The sequence below is a fragment of the Ammodytes marinus genome (assembly GCF_949987685.1).
Source record: "Ammodytes marinus genome assembly, chromosome: 7".
Taxonomy (NCBI): domain Eukaryota; kingdom Metazoa; phylum Chordata; class Actinopteri; order Uranoscopiformes; family Ammodytidae; genus Ammodytes; species Ammodytes marinus.
Window position 1 is genome coordinate 5428521 of NC_137211.1, and position 16109 is coordinate 5444629.

Consider the following 16109-nt stretch of genomic DNA (forward strand, 5'->3'; position numbering starts at 1 on the left):
TATACACAGGAGGTGTAATCAAGGCATTTGTTAACAGAGTCATCTTAGGTGGCAGTATCCCTGTCTTGTTGAAGGGAGACAACTGGAAAAGTGTTTGACGCTGCTCCTCTGCTGGAGAGAGCAGCGGAAATGAACATGACGCCATATGAGCCCACAGTAAAATCATCTGAAAGAAAAACACAAAACTAGCAAAAACAAGTGAAAACACGTCAACCAGCCTCGAAGGCCGGCTCCGTTTGCGTGTGGCTAGTCCAGCCACAGAAAAAGACTTGTGTTTCCAACAACAGGACAATTCCAAACTCAAAAGGAATTAAAAGACAGATAGGCTGCTGAATCTAGACAAGGGGATAGCAAAGCCATCTGAACTGGGAATTAAATGGTAGCTAAAAGACAGACGAGGCCTTAACCTCCAAGGTTGAAGCCAGCATGCAAAAGCAAACGTGTAATGGCTGCAGAATGCGATGAGTTTAGAGCACTGAAAAACAGAAATGCTCTGGGGTGACAGGAACCGTTTGGCACTGGAGCTCTGGAGGGAAAGTAGCTGAAACACTAGCCCAGTCATTACCCAATATAGCGAACAAAATGAGTCGTAACTCAGCGGTAGTTGGTCTGAACTCGGCACAGAAAACCAGTAACGCTTCCAAAAAACGTGTCTCTCCAACATCTTTAAGTGCTGGGAGATAACACATAGCGGCTAAAAGCACATAAGTATCCCAAGGCCGCTGAACAAAAGCGGGTTCGGCCGGCCTGGCCACTTCCATCAAGGGAAGTGCGTCCTCAGACATTCTGTGAAGTAATGGTGCAATACTCACCGGGTCCAGTAGCTTGGAGGGCAGAACTGGAACGGGAACAGAGGTAGACGCCACCTTGTTTAACGCAACCACACTGAGGTGTCTCAGGTCTGGGTATAATGGGACGTAGGGCGGAGGCCCGCATGTGGTTTGTGCCGTGGGCATGCCGGCTGCGGCAGCGTGTGTTGTCTCCGGAGCACGTTGTTGTCTGGGGCTCCGGGCGACCTGTAAGCATAAGCCCTGAGACACAAATGGAGTTACTTTGTCCCCCGCTGGCTGGCACCAATTGCTCCGTCTTGTCGCTTCGTCAAACCATTGGTAAAATGCCCGCCAGTCGGCGCTAAAACAATTTTTACTTTTCATGTGCGCCGTACGGGTTTCCTCTGCCTGCAATTGTGTTCTAAGGTTGATTAGCTGAGTGACGCTGAAGCTACCGCCGACAGGGAAACCGAAACGAACCCATACATGTATTTGAGTCACAGCTGAAAGCCCATAGTGTGCTTTCATATGCAAAATAATTGGCGTATCTGGGATGGGAATATTCTCCCTCGCTTTTTTGCTAGAAGCCTTTCCCATGTTAAAGAAAACCAAAGAAAAGCACACACAAAACTACCAACTTACCTTTCCACCCGGGTCGGCACGTTTTTGTCTAGTTAACACAAAGCACAACAGAATGGAAGGAAAAAAGAAACAGTTGCAACCAAACAATACAATAAAACAAAGACAAACAATAAAACACTTATGAAATTTCAAAATTCTTGCTATTTGATCGAAAACAAGCCCCACCAACACAAATATCTTGGTCTGTAAAAGGGTTAACAATTCTAGTTTAATCTCCCAGAAGGACCTGTTTAATAATTCAGGCTTTCCAAGAAAACTAAAATCTCTCTCTCTCTCTTTTTTTTTTTTTTTTTTTTTTTGTAAAACACAGAACTCTCCACTGTCAACAAAACAACCAAAATAGAGGGCCAACTCTGCCCTTATGCTATGTTCACAAGAAGGGAAAAGTTTTAAAGGAGTTAAAACCTGCTGGAGAAAAGAAAATTAGTACAAATGAAAGCACTGTCCAGCTGCTTGTCCCGGTCCGTCAACCGAACAAGTAACATTACCAATTACTAAACTACCTAAAACCTTCCTCTCAACCTGCTCAGTTCAACTTGAACAAATAAGACTAATTCGTCAATTCCAGTCCGGTGCTTGGCGGAAGGCCATTCAGATGCATTAACAGTCACACAGCACCCGGGCCGAAGCTAACTCGTGGCTGTTCACTTTGGCGTTCTAGCTTTATTACATTAATGGTTAATTAAAGTTCATGCTCACTTCCAAGTAAATTTAAACGGGAGAGTTTCGCTCCGACTGTAGTGTAAAAATTCCTACAGAGATGTCCTTAGAAGTAATCCTTTAACCCAATTGTTGTTGCTTTAAAACAAAACATATTCTCACATACCGATTCGGAGGAGATGACAGAGTTTCCCCACGGGACGGCCAACAGAGGTCCTCTCTGTCCCGAAATGGAAGGGCTTGCTGTTGTCCGGTCCCGTGGACCCTCTGCCGGTGTTCTCCTTCCTGGAATTAACTCGCCAATTACTGTGGTGAGAAAAGTCAAGCAAACGGTGATATAGTGTATAGCATCAGGTTTATTTTCAATCAAGAATAGCAAGAATTCTCCGCGGAGAGGTCACTAGTTCCAACACATGTAACGTGCAGCAAAGAGTGACAAAGTTCACTCAAAATCATGGACTATTTAAGGACAGGTAATCAAGAGACAGACAGGTAGGCTGGGTGAGGGGAAGGAGGGGAAGACAGGTTTGGGAGACAGACAGGGCTTGAGATATACATTCATATTATAATCGTGGGTGGGGCAGGCTGCCCCAGAACAGCAGGAGGCTGTCTGCAGGATCATTGTCACCTTTCAAATGTATAGTCAGGCTGGCTCCACTCGGGAGATTGAGGGGGATGGTTGAAACTACATTTCAGTTAGTCAGTTTACACTAAAACAGTCAATGTATGTTTTATACAGGCCTGTAGCAAATGTTTCCTATTTCATTAATAAGCATTCTAACATTTGAGTCCAGACATACATCATATGCAAAATCCGCCACCACAATAGATAGATAGATAGATAGATAGATAGATAGATAGATAGATAGATAGATAGATAGATAGATTAGTCTCCGGATGTTATACCAGAACCAATGTTGCGTTCCACACATATCCAAAACTCATCTCTGCTCCTTCTTTCGTGCATTATTTTTCACCTGACCCTATCATCACTCTCCCACACAACATCTCGACAGCTGTCTGTTGTTATTCAGTAGAACTTCAAACCCCTGTACACGGCAGCATCTTTAGGGATTTCTGTGCATGTCTATAACATCAGCCAGTTATTTCCTGTATGTAAATGTACCTGGGATTCTCACTTGGAGGTGAGACAATCACTTATTAATGCTCTCTGTGGGTGAACTGTCACAAAGATGGAGGCATGACTCCAATTGGGATCAAGTAGGATTACCAGAAAATAACATTTTAAACAAAAAAGACTACTTTGTACGCTGCTTTTGGGGGTTCGTTGTGATTTCAGAGTCCCTCATTGTATTTCATTTTCATTTTTCATTTTCCTTTATTTATTCTCGAAAGATCAATTGAGGGTTACCCTCTTTCACAATGACGTCGAGAATTACAGATACACAATATACAATAAGAATACACAACAAGCTTACAAAGAGACAACAACAATTAAAACATTCAGATCAATTGAATAAAACAGAACAATAGCCTAATTAAAACAGTTACAATTGGAGTGGGGCTGATTCAAAATAATAACTTTAAATTGGTTAACAGTTATGAGTGTATTTATTTTAATTTGATGTTGTAGGCTGTTCCAGGAGTCAGGGGCACTGTGGCTAAAAGCAGTTTTACCAAGGTCAGACCGGGCGTATGGAACATATAACATGAGAATTTCAGTTGAGCGGGTATGATAAAGCCCATCTGAAATATGCAGCATTGTTGTCAAATAGAGTGGTAGCTTTCCGGTCAGGGCTTTATATATAAAAATATGCCAATGTGCATCACGTCTCTCTTTAAGAGAGGACCACCCAACCTTTTCATATAAAACACAATGGTGAGTGTCATAAGCATCTCCTGTAATGAACCTTAAGGCAGAGTGAAAAACGGAGTCTAGGAGTTTAAGACATGAATGAGATGCATGCCTATAAACCACATCGCCGTAATCAAGGACAGACATAAAAACTGCCTCAATAATCCTTTTCCTACTGAACAACGGGAAGGTGGCTTTGTTCCTATAAAAATATCCAATCTTTTGTCGCAGACAGACAAGATTTTTTATGTGAAATTTAAAAGATACTTTTTCATCTATCCAGATGCCGAGATACTTATATTCAGTGACTCTTTCAATTTGAGATCCATTATTTGTATGAATATTAAGATCATTAAAATGTATAGTGCTTGCTCTGGAGAAACACATATATTTTGTTTTGTCTGTATTAAGAACAAGCCTGAGGTCCACTAGACAGTCCTGCAGGGTGTTAAAAGAGCTTGTTACTTACCCGTTGTAATTTTTTTTGTTTCCACCTCTGTGCAACTTTTATACAACTTCTATGCTGCTTGAGGCTGTAGAGCTTGTCATAGTTCCATGGTGTTTTTCTGTGGGGTGAGGGGATTTATATGTTACGTGGAATATATATTTTTTCCACGGGATGTGTGCAATACTTCATGATCAATTTTATTGTGATTGGTACAGTTGGTGCCTTATTGTTTTGTTCATATGTTTTTTTATTTATTGTAACTGTCAGGGCATTAATTTAACAGTATATCGTATCGTAACGTTATGATTTGATAACCAAACCATCGAATTCTCCATACAATAACTCTACAATCCGCGGTTAAAAGACGAAACGTAAATTGTGAGAATTGCCATTCAGGAAACATAAAAAGTTAAGGTTCCCAACGTCTTTGTTCTCAAGTCTAGCCAGAGCTAACCAAATCTGCCTACCAGCTCCGTCTAAAGCACCTTGCCCTCTCCTTCTTTTTCTAGACTTTACCCTTATCCAAGTTAGGCTTCTGGTGAGCACACGAGAGAGGAGACAATTTTCTCATCTAAGAAAGTGAATAAGTAAATGTTCACACAACGTTAAACTTTTCCTTCAACAAAGAGCTACGGGCCTCTTTAAAAGTCAGCAATTCTTGAGAATGCTTGTTGTCAAAATCCCTTTTTGTCAAAATCTGTGAATATCTCCTCACGATCCGTTACCTGTCTGTACTGTGTGTCCGCTGAAAAAAGAAATCTGGTGTTAATACACTGCCCAGGCTCTGTTAACGGGTATGTTGCTAGCTACTGTGGGTCCCCTTTGTTTACTGTACCTGCTATATAGGCACATTTGAAGCACAATACGCCACATATTTAGTTCAGTTTCCAGAGGCAGTGTTTTTGAAATCAGCTTGTATAAGGTTGTTTTAATGATGGCTAAACACTCAATATTAAAGCTGGGGTGGAGGATTTGGGGAGAAAATGGCAGTTGGGATAGAGATTCGAATCCAAATACCTCAACCGCTCCACTTGTTCTCTTTGGTCCCTCCCCTATGGTCCCTCCCTGACATGCTCTATGCCAGCAAAGTCTTGCCAAAGTGAATGGAAAGTCCCAACAGCCAATAAGAACAGAGAATCCCCCAGCTTTAAGGGGAAAAAACTCATAGTATATACATCAGGTCGGCAATACGTCATCTAGACGGAACTCTAGTGACCACGCCCCCTTTGGGGGGAAAACAATACGGCTTACTCCATTGACACAGACAGCGCGATCATTAAAAATAAGCCGTTATAGCTCAAATCTGCAATGTCCTGAGCTGTTGAGTGGTTTACTAAGTAAAAAACAAACATCATGGTTTTATTCCTTCGCCATGCCCCCAAAAATTCCCCTAAATAAGGTCTGTATGACAGCAGGAAGCTCCCGGCTTCCCCTGTGCTCTGCATCCAGTGGGAGTTTGCCATCGTAAAGAGCCGTTAGGACCGTTGGTACAGTCTAGTCAAGGCATAGCGCTATACTATTAACATAGTAAGCATTATTACAGACAACAAAACTTAAAATAACAATTATTTCACGTGTAATCAGCTTACATAGAGACTCAGTGAGGTGAAGATATATATCAGGGCATGATATCTCTGGCCAATGGGTCGGATCATTGCGCCAGCTTGATGCAGAGAGACTAAAAAGACATGGTTTTAGATTGATCAAATTAATCATTTATAAGTGTCTTTAACGTTATCCAGCCTGCAGAGTTGTTGTAAAGGATCTTGACATTGTGTCGGTCAGTCAAATTTTAACTTATTTACCTCTGATCGTTTTCTTTTTGTGCTGTTTTGGACCGCAATTTTGCATTATAGTCAATGGCACGTTCGGTTTGTTTTCCCCCCAAAGGGGGCGTGGCCTGATTGCCGACCTGATGTATAGTTTTATCCCTGATTGTCATAGCCCTATAAGACCAGCATGCCAGACAGGCTTTCTATGCAAGTAGGGGAGAACGGGGTAAGTAGGCACACTTTTTACTCTAGTGAGAATTGCTTATCACCTAAACATCTTTCAATAGTCATTCCTACATTAAATTGAAGCTTAATGTGTTGGCTTGAAATGTGTACCCCTCACTTTTTCTAACTTATTGTAATAAAGAAGAAATTAATCATCAAAGACACCCTTACACATTGTGACAACCAACCCCATCAAAGGGTCGGTTGTCAAACACTATGGGGTTGTTTGTCACAATGTTATCTTAATGGGAATAATCTTAAAAAGAAGGCAAGCAAGTAGAACTAAATTAGAAAGGTTAATTGCATTGTCAAGTTGACAAATAGGCCTACATAACTTACTGTAGCCTTGGCAGCTGGTCTAGTTTGGGATGCACTGGGTTGTTTTGATTTTGTTGCCCTTTTTTCTTTTTCTTTTCTTACTGAGGAGCTAAATATTTTCAATTTGACATGAAAAACACAAACAGTCGTCTCACCTCAAATTCAGCAGTCTAACTCCAAGGAAGACTATGTAGGTGACCTCTGATTCCAATTCTGGATATTTACATACCAAAATTTCACAGACAGCGCCTTTTGGTTCCGAGATATAACGATTGTGACAACCAACCCGTGTGACAAATTACCCCGTTCTCCCCTACATGTCTATTCATAAAGTAGCCTTTCATTGGGTCCTCATCTCAAGCACATGCTTTACTTCCCTTTAGCAGTGGAGCATGTAGCTCTTAGTTTCCAGGGCAACTTCAACCTTTTTTTCTGTGGCTTTTTGTTGCAAGACAATATGCAATCAACTCTTAACCACCCCAAGCTAATTGTGTTCAAGCTGAGTTAATATTTTGCCATTTATGAATTACTATTATGTAGCAATTCATACTGTGACACATTCAATGGGTTCAAATGTGCCTTGCTTAACTTACAAGTAATTGTCAAGAACTTTAGTTCCTTTTTTTGCAACTTAGTACGTTTTAACAACTTGTTTAAGTGATATTGATGAGTGACCGAACCCCTTTTAGAATTTCCAGATATTAAAAGTAATCTGTTAAATGACTTTACTATGACTTTTTGAAGTGACGTGTGTGTGTGTGTGTGTGTGTGTGTGTGTGTGTGTGTGTGTGTGTGTGTGTGTGTGTGTGTGTGTGTGTGTGTGTGTGTGTGTGTGTGTGTGTGTGTGTGTGTGTGTGTGTGTGTGTGTGTGTGTGTGTGTGTGTGTGTGTGTGTGTGTGTGTGTGTGTGTGTGTGTGTGTGTGTGTGTGTGTGCACATAGTGTGAGATCAACAACATGCAATGTATATGAACATGTCAAGTATTTCTGTAAATTGTGGAAACTGACACTATATGAGACATTAAACTGCTCGTCGGAGTGATGGCCCATGGAAATACATTGTTCTTGTGTCTGGTTATTTTGGTGCACAGTGTTCTGACCGTCTACCATATGGGGAAAAGTCTGATCAAGTTGTTTCCTGGGTGTTACGGGGCTGCAGAGTTTTGAGATTTATACAGTAAGTCCTATATGGAGGGTTACGATGGCACCAATGATTTCTTTCTTCAGTTTTGATTGTCTGATGTAGAGGTAGGAGTGGATTAGCACCTTTAGCTTCATGAGATGACACAAGAAGTACATGCTTAAACTGTCTGTCTATTTTTGAAGTAAGCAGGAATCAGTCCAGGGCAACATTATAGCATTTCAGACATGGGATAAGCAACACTGTTGGCTGCTTTAAGCTACATTATCAAACCAAATGGGAACATGGATGAGGATTCCCTGTGTTAGCCCAATGGAAATGTCATTTGTTTCTTCATCAGCAGACCAGTAAAAAGGTTATAAACAGTGACTTGTATTCTGTTTTGAGCTCCAAAACAAACAGGACCAAACAAAGTAAACACAGGGCCAGTGTATTGGCATAAACAGTTCATGTTCAGATTATGTTGCATGGATAAAATTGACCCGTTAACACAGCGCTCTATGCATTTCTAATATTGTTAAAAACGTAACATTTGGGGCGCCCTTAGCTCAGTTGGTAGGGCATCCCCCCCATGGGCCTCTGCCAGCAGCGGACCCGGGTTCGATTCCAGCCCGCGGTCGTTCTCTGCATGTCACTCCCCTCTCTGCCCCATGTCAACTCTGTCTCTACACTATCAATAAAGCATAAAAATGCCAAAGAATATCTAAAAAAAACGTAACATTTGAATTCTGGCTTAGTTGTTAAAGGCTAAACTTATTTCACAACTTTCTTTTGCTCATTCAATCGAGTGATTGATAGACTTCAAGAGCCATCATGAGCTGTTGGAATTTCAACTCTTATCAGTTGATTGTGGCCGTACGTCCTGGAAAACTGTCATAAATGTGTCAGTCATCATCATTAAACCTCTCCATTATAATCCTCCTTGAGTCTTTCAGGACCGTTTTTACAATTCAAAGGTCATGTGAAAAAGGAGTGATCGACCAAAGTTTTTCTTCTATCTAATTGTTTTGCACCAAATTATGGTGAGTATTATCAATAAGAGTATCAAAATGTATTTGGTATCGATAAGCAATATCAGAATTGTTGTCATTATCGATACCCATCCTTTAACGTCACTTTTAGACTGCCTTTGAATCTTACCCTGCGTTCCAATTCACATACTTTTTCTTTTTACTACACTACATACTAAAGTACAGAAGAGTTTTACGGCCACGGGAGAGAAAAAAATATCAGATAAGGCAGATTTATTTTCATAATGTCGAGAAATGACGAGAATAAAGACAAATGCACAATGCTATTGGAGTTAGTGGGGCATCTAGGTATTTTTGGCATACTGCAATTGATGTGCATGTATTGGGACATCCTAAATCTTTTTCTGGCATACTAAATAGTATGAAAGTATGGGTATTGGAATGCAGGGTTACTCTCGCCCAAGCAAAGCTAACCTCCATTGGCCTTTTCATCTGAATGCTATGGTCCATTAAGTAGTACACCATCACCGTTTATTTAGGCCCGCTAGTCTTACCAATAACCTTTAATTAGCAACCCAATATCATGCCCCTCTCCTGTCTTGCCAAAAAGATAAAACAACATGAGTATATTATGAAGTTGTGTGTAAAGAGTGCATTTAGTCTCCAGGGCAACCTCTAAGTAACTGCTGTTTAGTTGAGGTGGGCACACACAGGTCCACATTCTTTCCCCTGCACCCACACTCACACAATTAAATTACATGTTCACATCTCTCTATAACATCAACAGCTAGCAGCACAATTACACCATAAACTATTATGTTGTCATCATAGTCAGAATTCTGCTCAACCCAACAATTAACAAATGAAAGACAACATAATAACCTTTTCTTATGATGTTATTTGGACATATATGGCCAGAAATAGAGGTATGTTTTTACACAGTCCAAATCACTAGTTGAACTTTTGAACTTATTTTGCCTTTGAAGCCGTAATTAACGACCATTTTGAATTCGAGTGACTCTGAGTTTTCATCAGTTCAGTCTTTATACAGTGCGACAGAGCATAAGCAAAGAGAGACCAGACACTAAGTTATTTTTTTTAAGTCATTAAATTCGTATTAGCCTTCTTGGTGTGTCTAAAGCACTTTTGCCGGATATTTTCTTAGGCTAATCATCCATGCGGTTGGCTTGGATGAAAAAGGAAAATAAATAGAAGGAAACGGCTGGTCTGTTTGTACAAAGGTTTTCTGTTTAACTCTTTGTTTTGCTGTGCCACATAGGGAAAAATAGGTTTTTATAGACTGATAACTTCAATTCAGATACACATGTTTAATACATTGATTTAATGGCTGTGAGTATATGAGACTTATGTGAGAAATGTATTACAATAACGTTATTTTTTTCCTATATTTCGGATAACATTCAAGGTGGTATAGTCCATTTTAGGGGTGTCTGAAATTGTTGGAAAATATAGTTTTAGGTAAGAAGGATATAAATGCTTTGACCCCCTGCACTAATTGTTAACCTCTTTTGGGGTGGGAGTTGTCTTTCATATTATATTGAGGGGGACATAAACCTTTTCTAAACATTTAAGGGTACATGCACTATGAATTTACTCTGACTGTGATTTTGAGGTAAAAATCACTCAGAAATAAAACAGACATATTAAAGGTTCTCCGAGGAACTTTCAGTCTGTGTTAATTCTAGCGGCCCCTTTGGACAAAAGCGGTAGTGTTTTTACTATGCCAGCTATAGTTCCAGGATGAGGGACCCATGACAAAGGCATTAAGAAAAAACTATATACAAATAGCATTCTTTGCACTGATGGTCTCGTTTGCTATTACATGTAATTCATGATCATCAGAGGAAAAATTATAAATATTTAAAAGTTCCTTGTAGCACCTTTTTAAATTGCAATCACATGTGTGTAACTAAACTCACCAATCTAAAAGGGGTATTGTTTTTTTTTGGTTAACATTATACAACATTTACCTACCAAATATGATTTCAGGGTTTTTCTCTCTTGCACAATTCACATGGCGGTTGTAAAAAAAATGGTTTTGAGAAAGTTCCCCAGAGTTGCTTGACCTTCTAGCGGGCTCACAGATTCATGAGGCAGCAGCACTATTGATTTAAACAGGTGTAAAGGCCTGTCTCCTTGCCAAGGAAATGTAATCATGTCAAGAGGGCTGCAGGGTTATTGGACAAGACACTGTCACCCACGCCACGGCGCACTTTTTATGTCAGGGGGGGCTGGACAATATTAATTTTACTTTCACCTTATATTCCGGTCAAAAAAGAAGTGGTGTGTGTGTGTGGATATCGACAGCAGACTTCCTGAGAGCCCTCTACGAAAAATAAAACTGAAGCACTCAAGTCAAAACCAGCTTAATAGGAACATTTTATTCGGAAGGGAAAATATCTATGAAGTGCTTGAACAAGCGTGGAATTCTAGTCTAGTTTTCTGATTTAATATATTCTGCATCTGTGCTCATCTGACTCTGAGAAATCCAACGAAAAAATGATTTACACAGTTGACTAAGCTAATTAAGTTAAAAAGAAAAAAATATCCCCCACTACATTTCAAAAAATCAAAGCAAGGTTGTTGTGATTAATTTCAATTCAACTTAAATCATGCCTCCTCTAATTCCCGTAACTTTGAGTGTGTCAGAGAAGTGAACATTTAGGTATACTGTTTTCTCATAGCTGAATAAACAAACTTTCCTCGCAGGGAAATTGGATCCCCGGAACTCTGTTTGAAGTAAGAAGCGACCTTAAAAGTTACTTTTTCACTGTTGTTGTTTAAAGCAGCAGGGCCCACAGTTTGGTTCCAGGTGCCTCATATATATTTTTGATTTATGATAATAGAATTATTCAATACTAAGAATTACTTGTAGAGAAATGTGTTTTGTTTACTAACTGCAGGCTCTCCCAATTTCAAACCCCTCTCTTCTGAAATAGCATAGAGCACCTTTAACCGTAAACCATCTTATTCGATGTGTATTTGATACAACCAGAAGCACTTCAATGTCATTTAAGGTCTACGCGTGTGTGTTTTTTCTAGGTGTGTGTACGTGGCGTCTACCCATATGTGAGCATGCTCAGACTAATTTCAATCCCTTTTCTTGAATGGCTGATTATCACAATCTGTAGCTTAAGGTTCAGGGGGAGCAGCGGCGGTGCTAAGTCTTTCAGAGTGAAAGACGAAGGGGAACGAGACGGCATGGCCCAGAAAAATAACTGTAAGTTGGCGATCTGATTACGTTAATCTTTTATATATATATTTTTATTTTCAAGTAGTCGAAGTGGTTATGAATAAGTGCACTAATGAGAAAGCTAGATGAATGAAATGAATGGCACTACTAACATAGCTACGAAATGACGCATGCCACTTTTGAGTGAAACTAAAGACCATTTGTTTGTTGCCTTATATGGTCATCACTATTCTTTGATTTTTCTTCATTGGCACTTGAGACCTGATTGTATTTCACCTCAGCGTGATTCTTACTCTTGAAGAAAAACAATACCATTATCATTTTATTAGTGACTTACAACCAGGTTTTTCAAATGTCAGGTTTTTATATTCTAGTGAAATAAGAGTTAAAGGTGGAGTAAGCCATTCTGATTATGAGGAACGCTTCTTGTTAAAATCACTTTTTTTCTAAATCAGGAAATGTCTTCTCAAGCTCTGCTACTTGTACGTGCTGTGTGCACTTAAAACCGGTATGTAAACAAAGGAGGCCCAACATATCTAGCAACATGCCAGTTTACAGATCCTAGGCTGTTAAAAAAACAGCCTACAACAGTACATCAAAGTAGCAGATATAGTGAGGTGATATATATATATATATATATTGGTTTTGACAAAAAAGTGATAGTGAAAACAAAACTTTTCTCCAAATTTGCTGACTCCACCTTTAAACTAGAAATGAAAAGGATAAGATTCTGTGTGAGCTGTATTGATTCAAGTTACGTGAGCGCACTGAGCCCATTGTGAAATCCTGCAGGAATTTTTTATTGCAGCAACAGGCAGATTAGTCTCACCAAGCTATTATTCACTCTCTCTCTCCCCTCTCTCCCTCTCTCTCTCCCTCCCTCCCTCCCTCCCTCTCTCTCTCTCTCTCTCTCTCTCCCTCTCCCTCTCTCTCTCACCTACGGTTCAATTCAATTCAAAACGCTACAGATATTAAAAATGTCCCAAATAATACCAAATCACACTTGAATTATTACAAGTAACACATTTATAAGAAAATTAAATAAATGTAATCCACATTTTAAAATCTCTCTCTCTTACCTACAGTCCAGTTCTCCATCCGGGAGTACAGTCCCTCTGACGAGCTAGCGGTGATGTCGCTGCTTCGCAACGGGATACACGAACACGTTTACCCGGCTTTCTTCAAAGCCCTGAGCCACCCGGACCACATCGGCATCGCCCTCAGCATATCCATGGCCGGCTACGTGCTAGGCGGCAGCTCCTACTTCCAAGCGTTACTGTTTGGCAGTGCGTGGGCCGGCCTCATATACTACTGCTGCCACGAAATCTACGAGGGCTACCTGGAGAAGAGGTTGAGCTTGGACATGGCCGACATCAACGCAAACTACGTGGACAACCCGGAGAATGGCTTTTGGGTGGCGGAGGCGGACGTCGGAGGCCAGTCCAAAGTGGTGGGGATGGTGGCAGTTTTGGGTAGAGTGGGAAGTAGTGTGGAAGGGGATAGGTTTGACGACTGCAACGGAGGAGGAGCCGTGGAAAGAGGCTCTGAGAATTTCCAAGATGGCGGAGACGGCTGCGGTTACGGCGAGATGTCCCACGTGGTTGTGGAGTTCCAGTGTCGTGGTCAAAAACTGGGTTCGCAGCTGACAAAGAAGGCCCTCGAGTTCTGCAAAGAGCAAGGTCACTCGCGTCTGGTGGTGGACGTCACCTCGCCGCAGACAGCAGCCGTGTCCCTGTGCCAAAAGTCAGGCTTCGTTCAAACCGGGTCCCACAAGAAGACGCACGCCAACCGCTGGTTCTCCAAGCTGGCCAGAATCAACGTGATGAGGATGGAGAAGTTGGTTTGAAAACGCAAGAATTTGGACCTTTTTAGACCTCAACGCCTGATACAAACCCTCGTCTGTACAGCCAAATTGACATATTTCGGTTAATATATGCTTCTTCTATCATTTAATGCAATAGCAATCTGTGTGCTGTATCATATATACGGTCTCTCACTATCATGGTAGGTTGAAAGACGTGAACAAAAATATAATAAATTTCATGTTTTTCCCCCACAAAGTAGTATGTATGATCTCACTTTCCTTGTGTTTCTTCTTGCCTTGATGTATTATGTATACACCGGCTGCACCTTAAAGGCCGACTTCACCAATTGGAATATGAAGGTGTATTGAACTCGGAGATCCTATTTAGTATAAATGTGCAAAAAAAAATTAATCGGATCATCCTAGCCTGAGAAAAGGCAGAAAGAATGTTTTATGGTCTCACAGTCTAACCCTACAGTTTCCTTCTTGTGACATCACAGTAAGGGTTAGGATTAACAGGACAGCTGGGCCAAGGGAAGACTGAGGGAAGAAAAACCTGATTCATTATATTATAATAGTGATTTTATAATGATAGAACGCCGGTTCCGTATGGGTGAAGTATTCCTTTAAGTCAATTGCCCACCACCATGGAGAACAATGAGACAATCAGTCAAGTGAAACTAGAATTTACATGATGTCAAATAACAAAAGAAAATCTCAGTAAAACATGAAAACCCTTTCAATAAATTCATAATTGGTCTTTATACAGAGCAATCTATATTCACGTTCAATTGTCTATTGTTCTCCTGTCCGTCAAAGAAATGTGAAAAAAAATATGTGTGAGAAAAGTAGAATCGTAGTCATTTGGGAGCAGGAGAACTTTCTTCTTAAGCCTCTTTCCAGGGAGAAAGTTGAATCCCTCTGCCTGGGTGGAATTAATGCCAGCTGACTTCTAAGACCTCACAACTCCTCGCTTAAAATACCAATGAAAAATGCAATAGAATCAGGACATGGGGAGGTTTAAAATTCTTTCGGAGCTGAAAGGGGGCTAGAGGTGTGTGTGTGTGTGTGTGTGTGTGTGTGTGTGTGCGCGTGTGTATGTGCGTGTGCGTGTGCGTGTGTGTGTGTGTGTGTGTGTCGCAAGCATAAAAAAAGAGGATAAAGATTTCAGTATACCGAAGTGCATTCAGGTCATATCGCACACAAGGCCAATGCTAAGATTATCGACAGCAAACAATGGAGAAAAAAACTTAAGTGTCTCCATATTGCTGGTCCTATGGTATGTGTGTGTGGAAAGAGTGGATTAAGTAGTATTACAATGGTCATGGGAATCACTCTTTTACAATGGCAAAAACTAAGAATGCTAAAAACTTTTTTTTTTTTTTAAACATTCCGTCCATTGTACTGTCCCTATGAAGTGGCCAGCAAGGTATTTTCTCAACAGCCCTTTTATCTCCCTCAAACATTGTGCGGAATCAGCTAAACAACACACATTTACAGATTTCTTAACCTACATTGCCCCCGATATGCCCCTAAATGTGATTACAAGTACCATAATATTATCAGCGCCACACAGTACCTGCTTATTTTGTGTCCACGGTAAGAAAGAATATAAAGGAAAACTTCAAACGGTAATTTTTTTTCATGAAAGGTGTGGCCTAAAAGATTTTCAAGAGGGAGTACTCTATAGATAGAACAGCTTGGCACAGACAGAAACACACACACACACACACACACACACACACACACCGACAGAGAACCTTCGGGCATCAATCATTGGTGCTGAGGCTGTCAGAAGTGAATTAGGCTTTTGTCCAGCAGACAGGTGCTGAACTAGCCAGAGGAAGATGAGCCCCAACGCTGGGCAGCCTGTTGTCATCCGCTCACAATTAGCCGTACAACTGGCCTCAGGGTAGTGCCGGCTTGATTGTAATTCCTCTCATACTCACGCTCTGCGGATGATTCAGTTGCCAGTTTTGGGGGATATGTTAGACGAAAAGGGCTTTGCAGGTACTCTCAGACAAAGTCAGAATAGCTGTGTTTTAAATTCTCAAATGCATGGATCTAAATACATTTAATGTTTTATTTTTTTTATCTTTGGCTCCGATCATTTGAAAATTATTAGTTTTTTGACAAATTGAACGCAAATGCCAAGTGATCTGAATGCATTTTTGCATAGGTTTTCACTATTTTCAAGTCAGTGTTACAGTAAAATCATCAAACTACATCCACAAATTCACGACTTGATTGAGATCTAACTCTGGACTTTCCAGAAATAAATAGGTGTATTTATACTATCAATTGAAACTTGTCCATTTAACTAATTTCAT

At 40.5% G+C, this 16109-nt stretch overlaps 1 protein-coding gene and 1 long non-coding RNA gene across 2 annotated transcripts; one reads left to right on the forward strand and one right to left on the reverse strand.

Annotated features, from left to right (window-relative positions):
• Positions 1-335: 335 nt before the first annotated feature.
• LOC307253360 lies at positions 336-2374 on the reverse strand. The gene is made up of 3 exons (XR_013844959.1): positions 2239-2374; positions 1413-1440; positions 336-1031 (listed from the first exon to the last, which is right to left on the reverse strand). It is a non-coding gene; the product is annotated as an uncharacterized lncRNA (long non-coding RNA).
• A 9609-nt stretch (positions 2375-11983) lies between these two features.
• Positions 11984-13821, forward strand: LOC307253788 (putative N-acetyltransferase 8B; the record flags this gene model as incomplete). Its single annotated transcript, XM_080031957.1, has 2 exons — positions 11984-12002; positions 13061-13821. 2 exons carry the CDS (start codon positions 11984-11986, stop codon positions 13819-13821), a joined length of 780 nt encoding a protein of 259 aa, XP_079888083.1.
• Positions 13822-16109: the final 2288 nt, after the last annotated feature.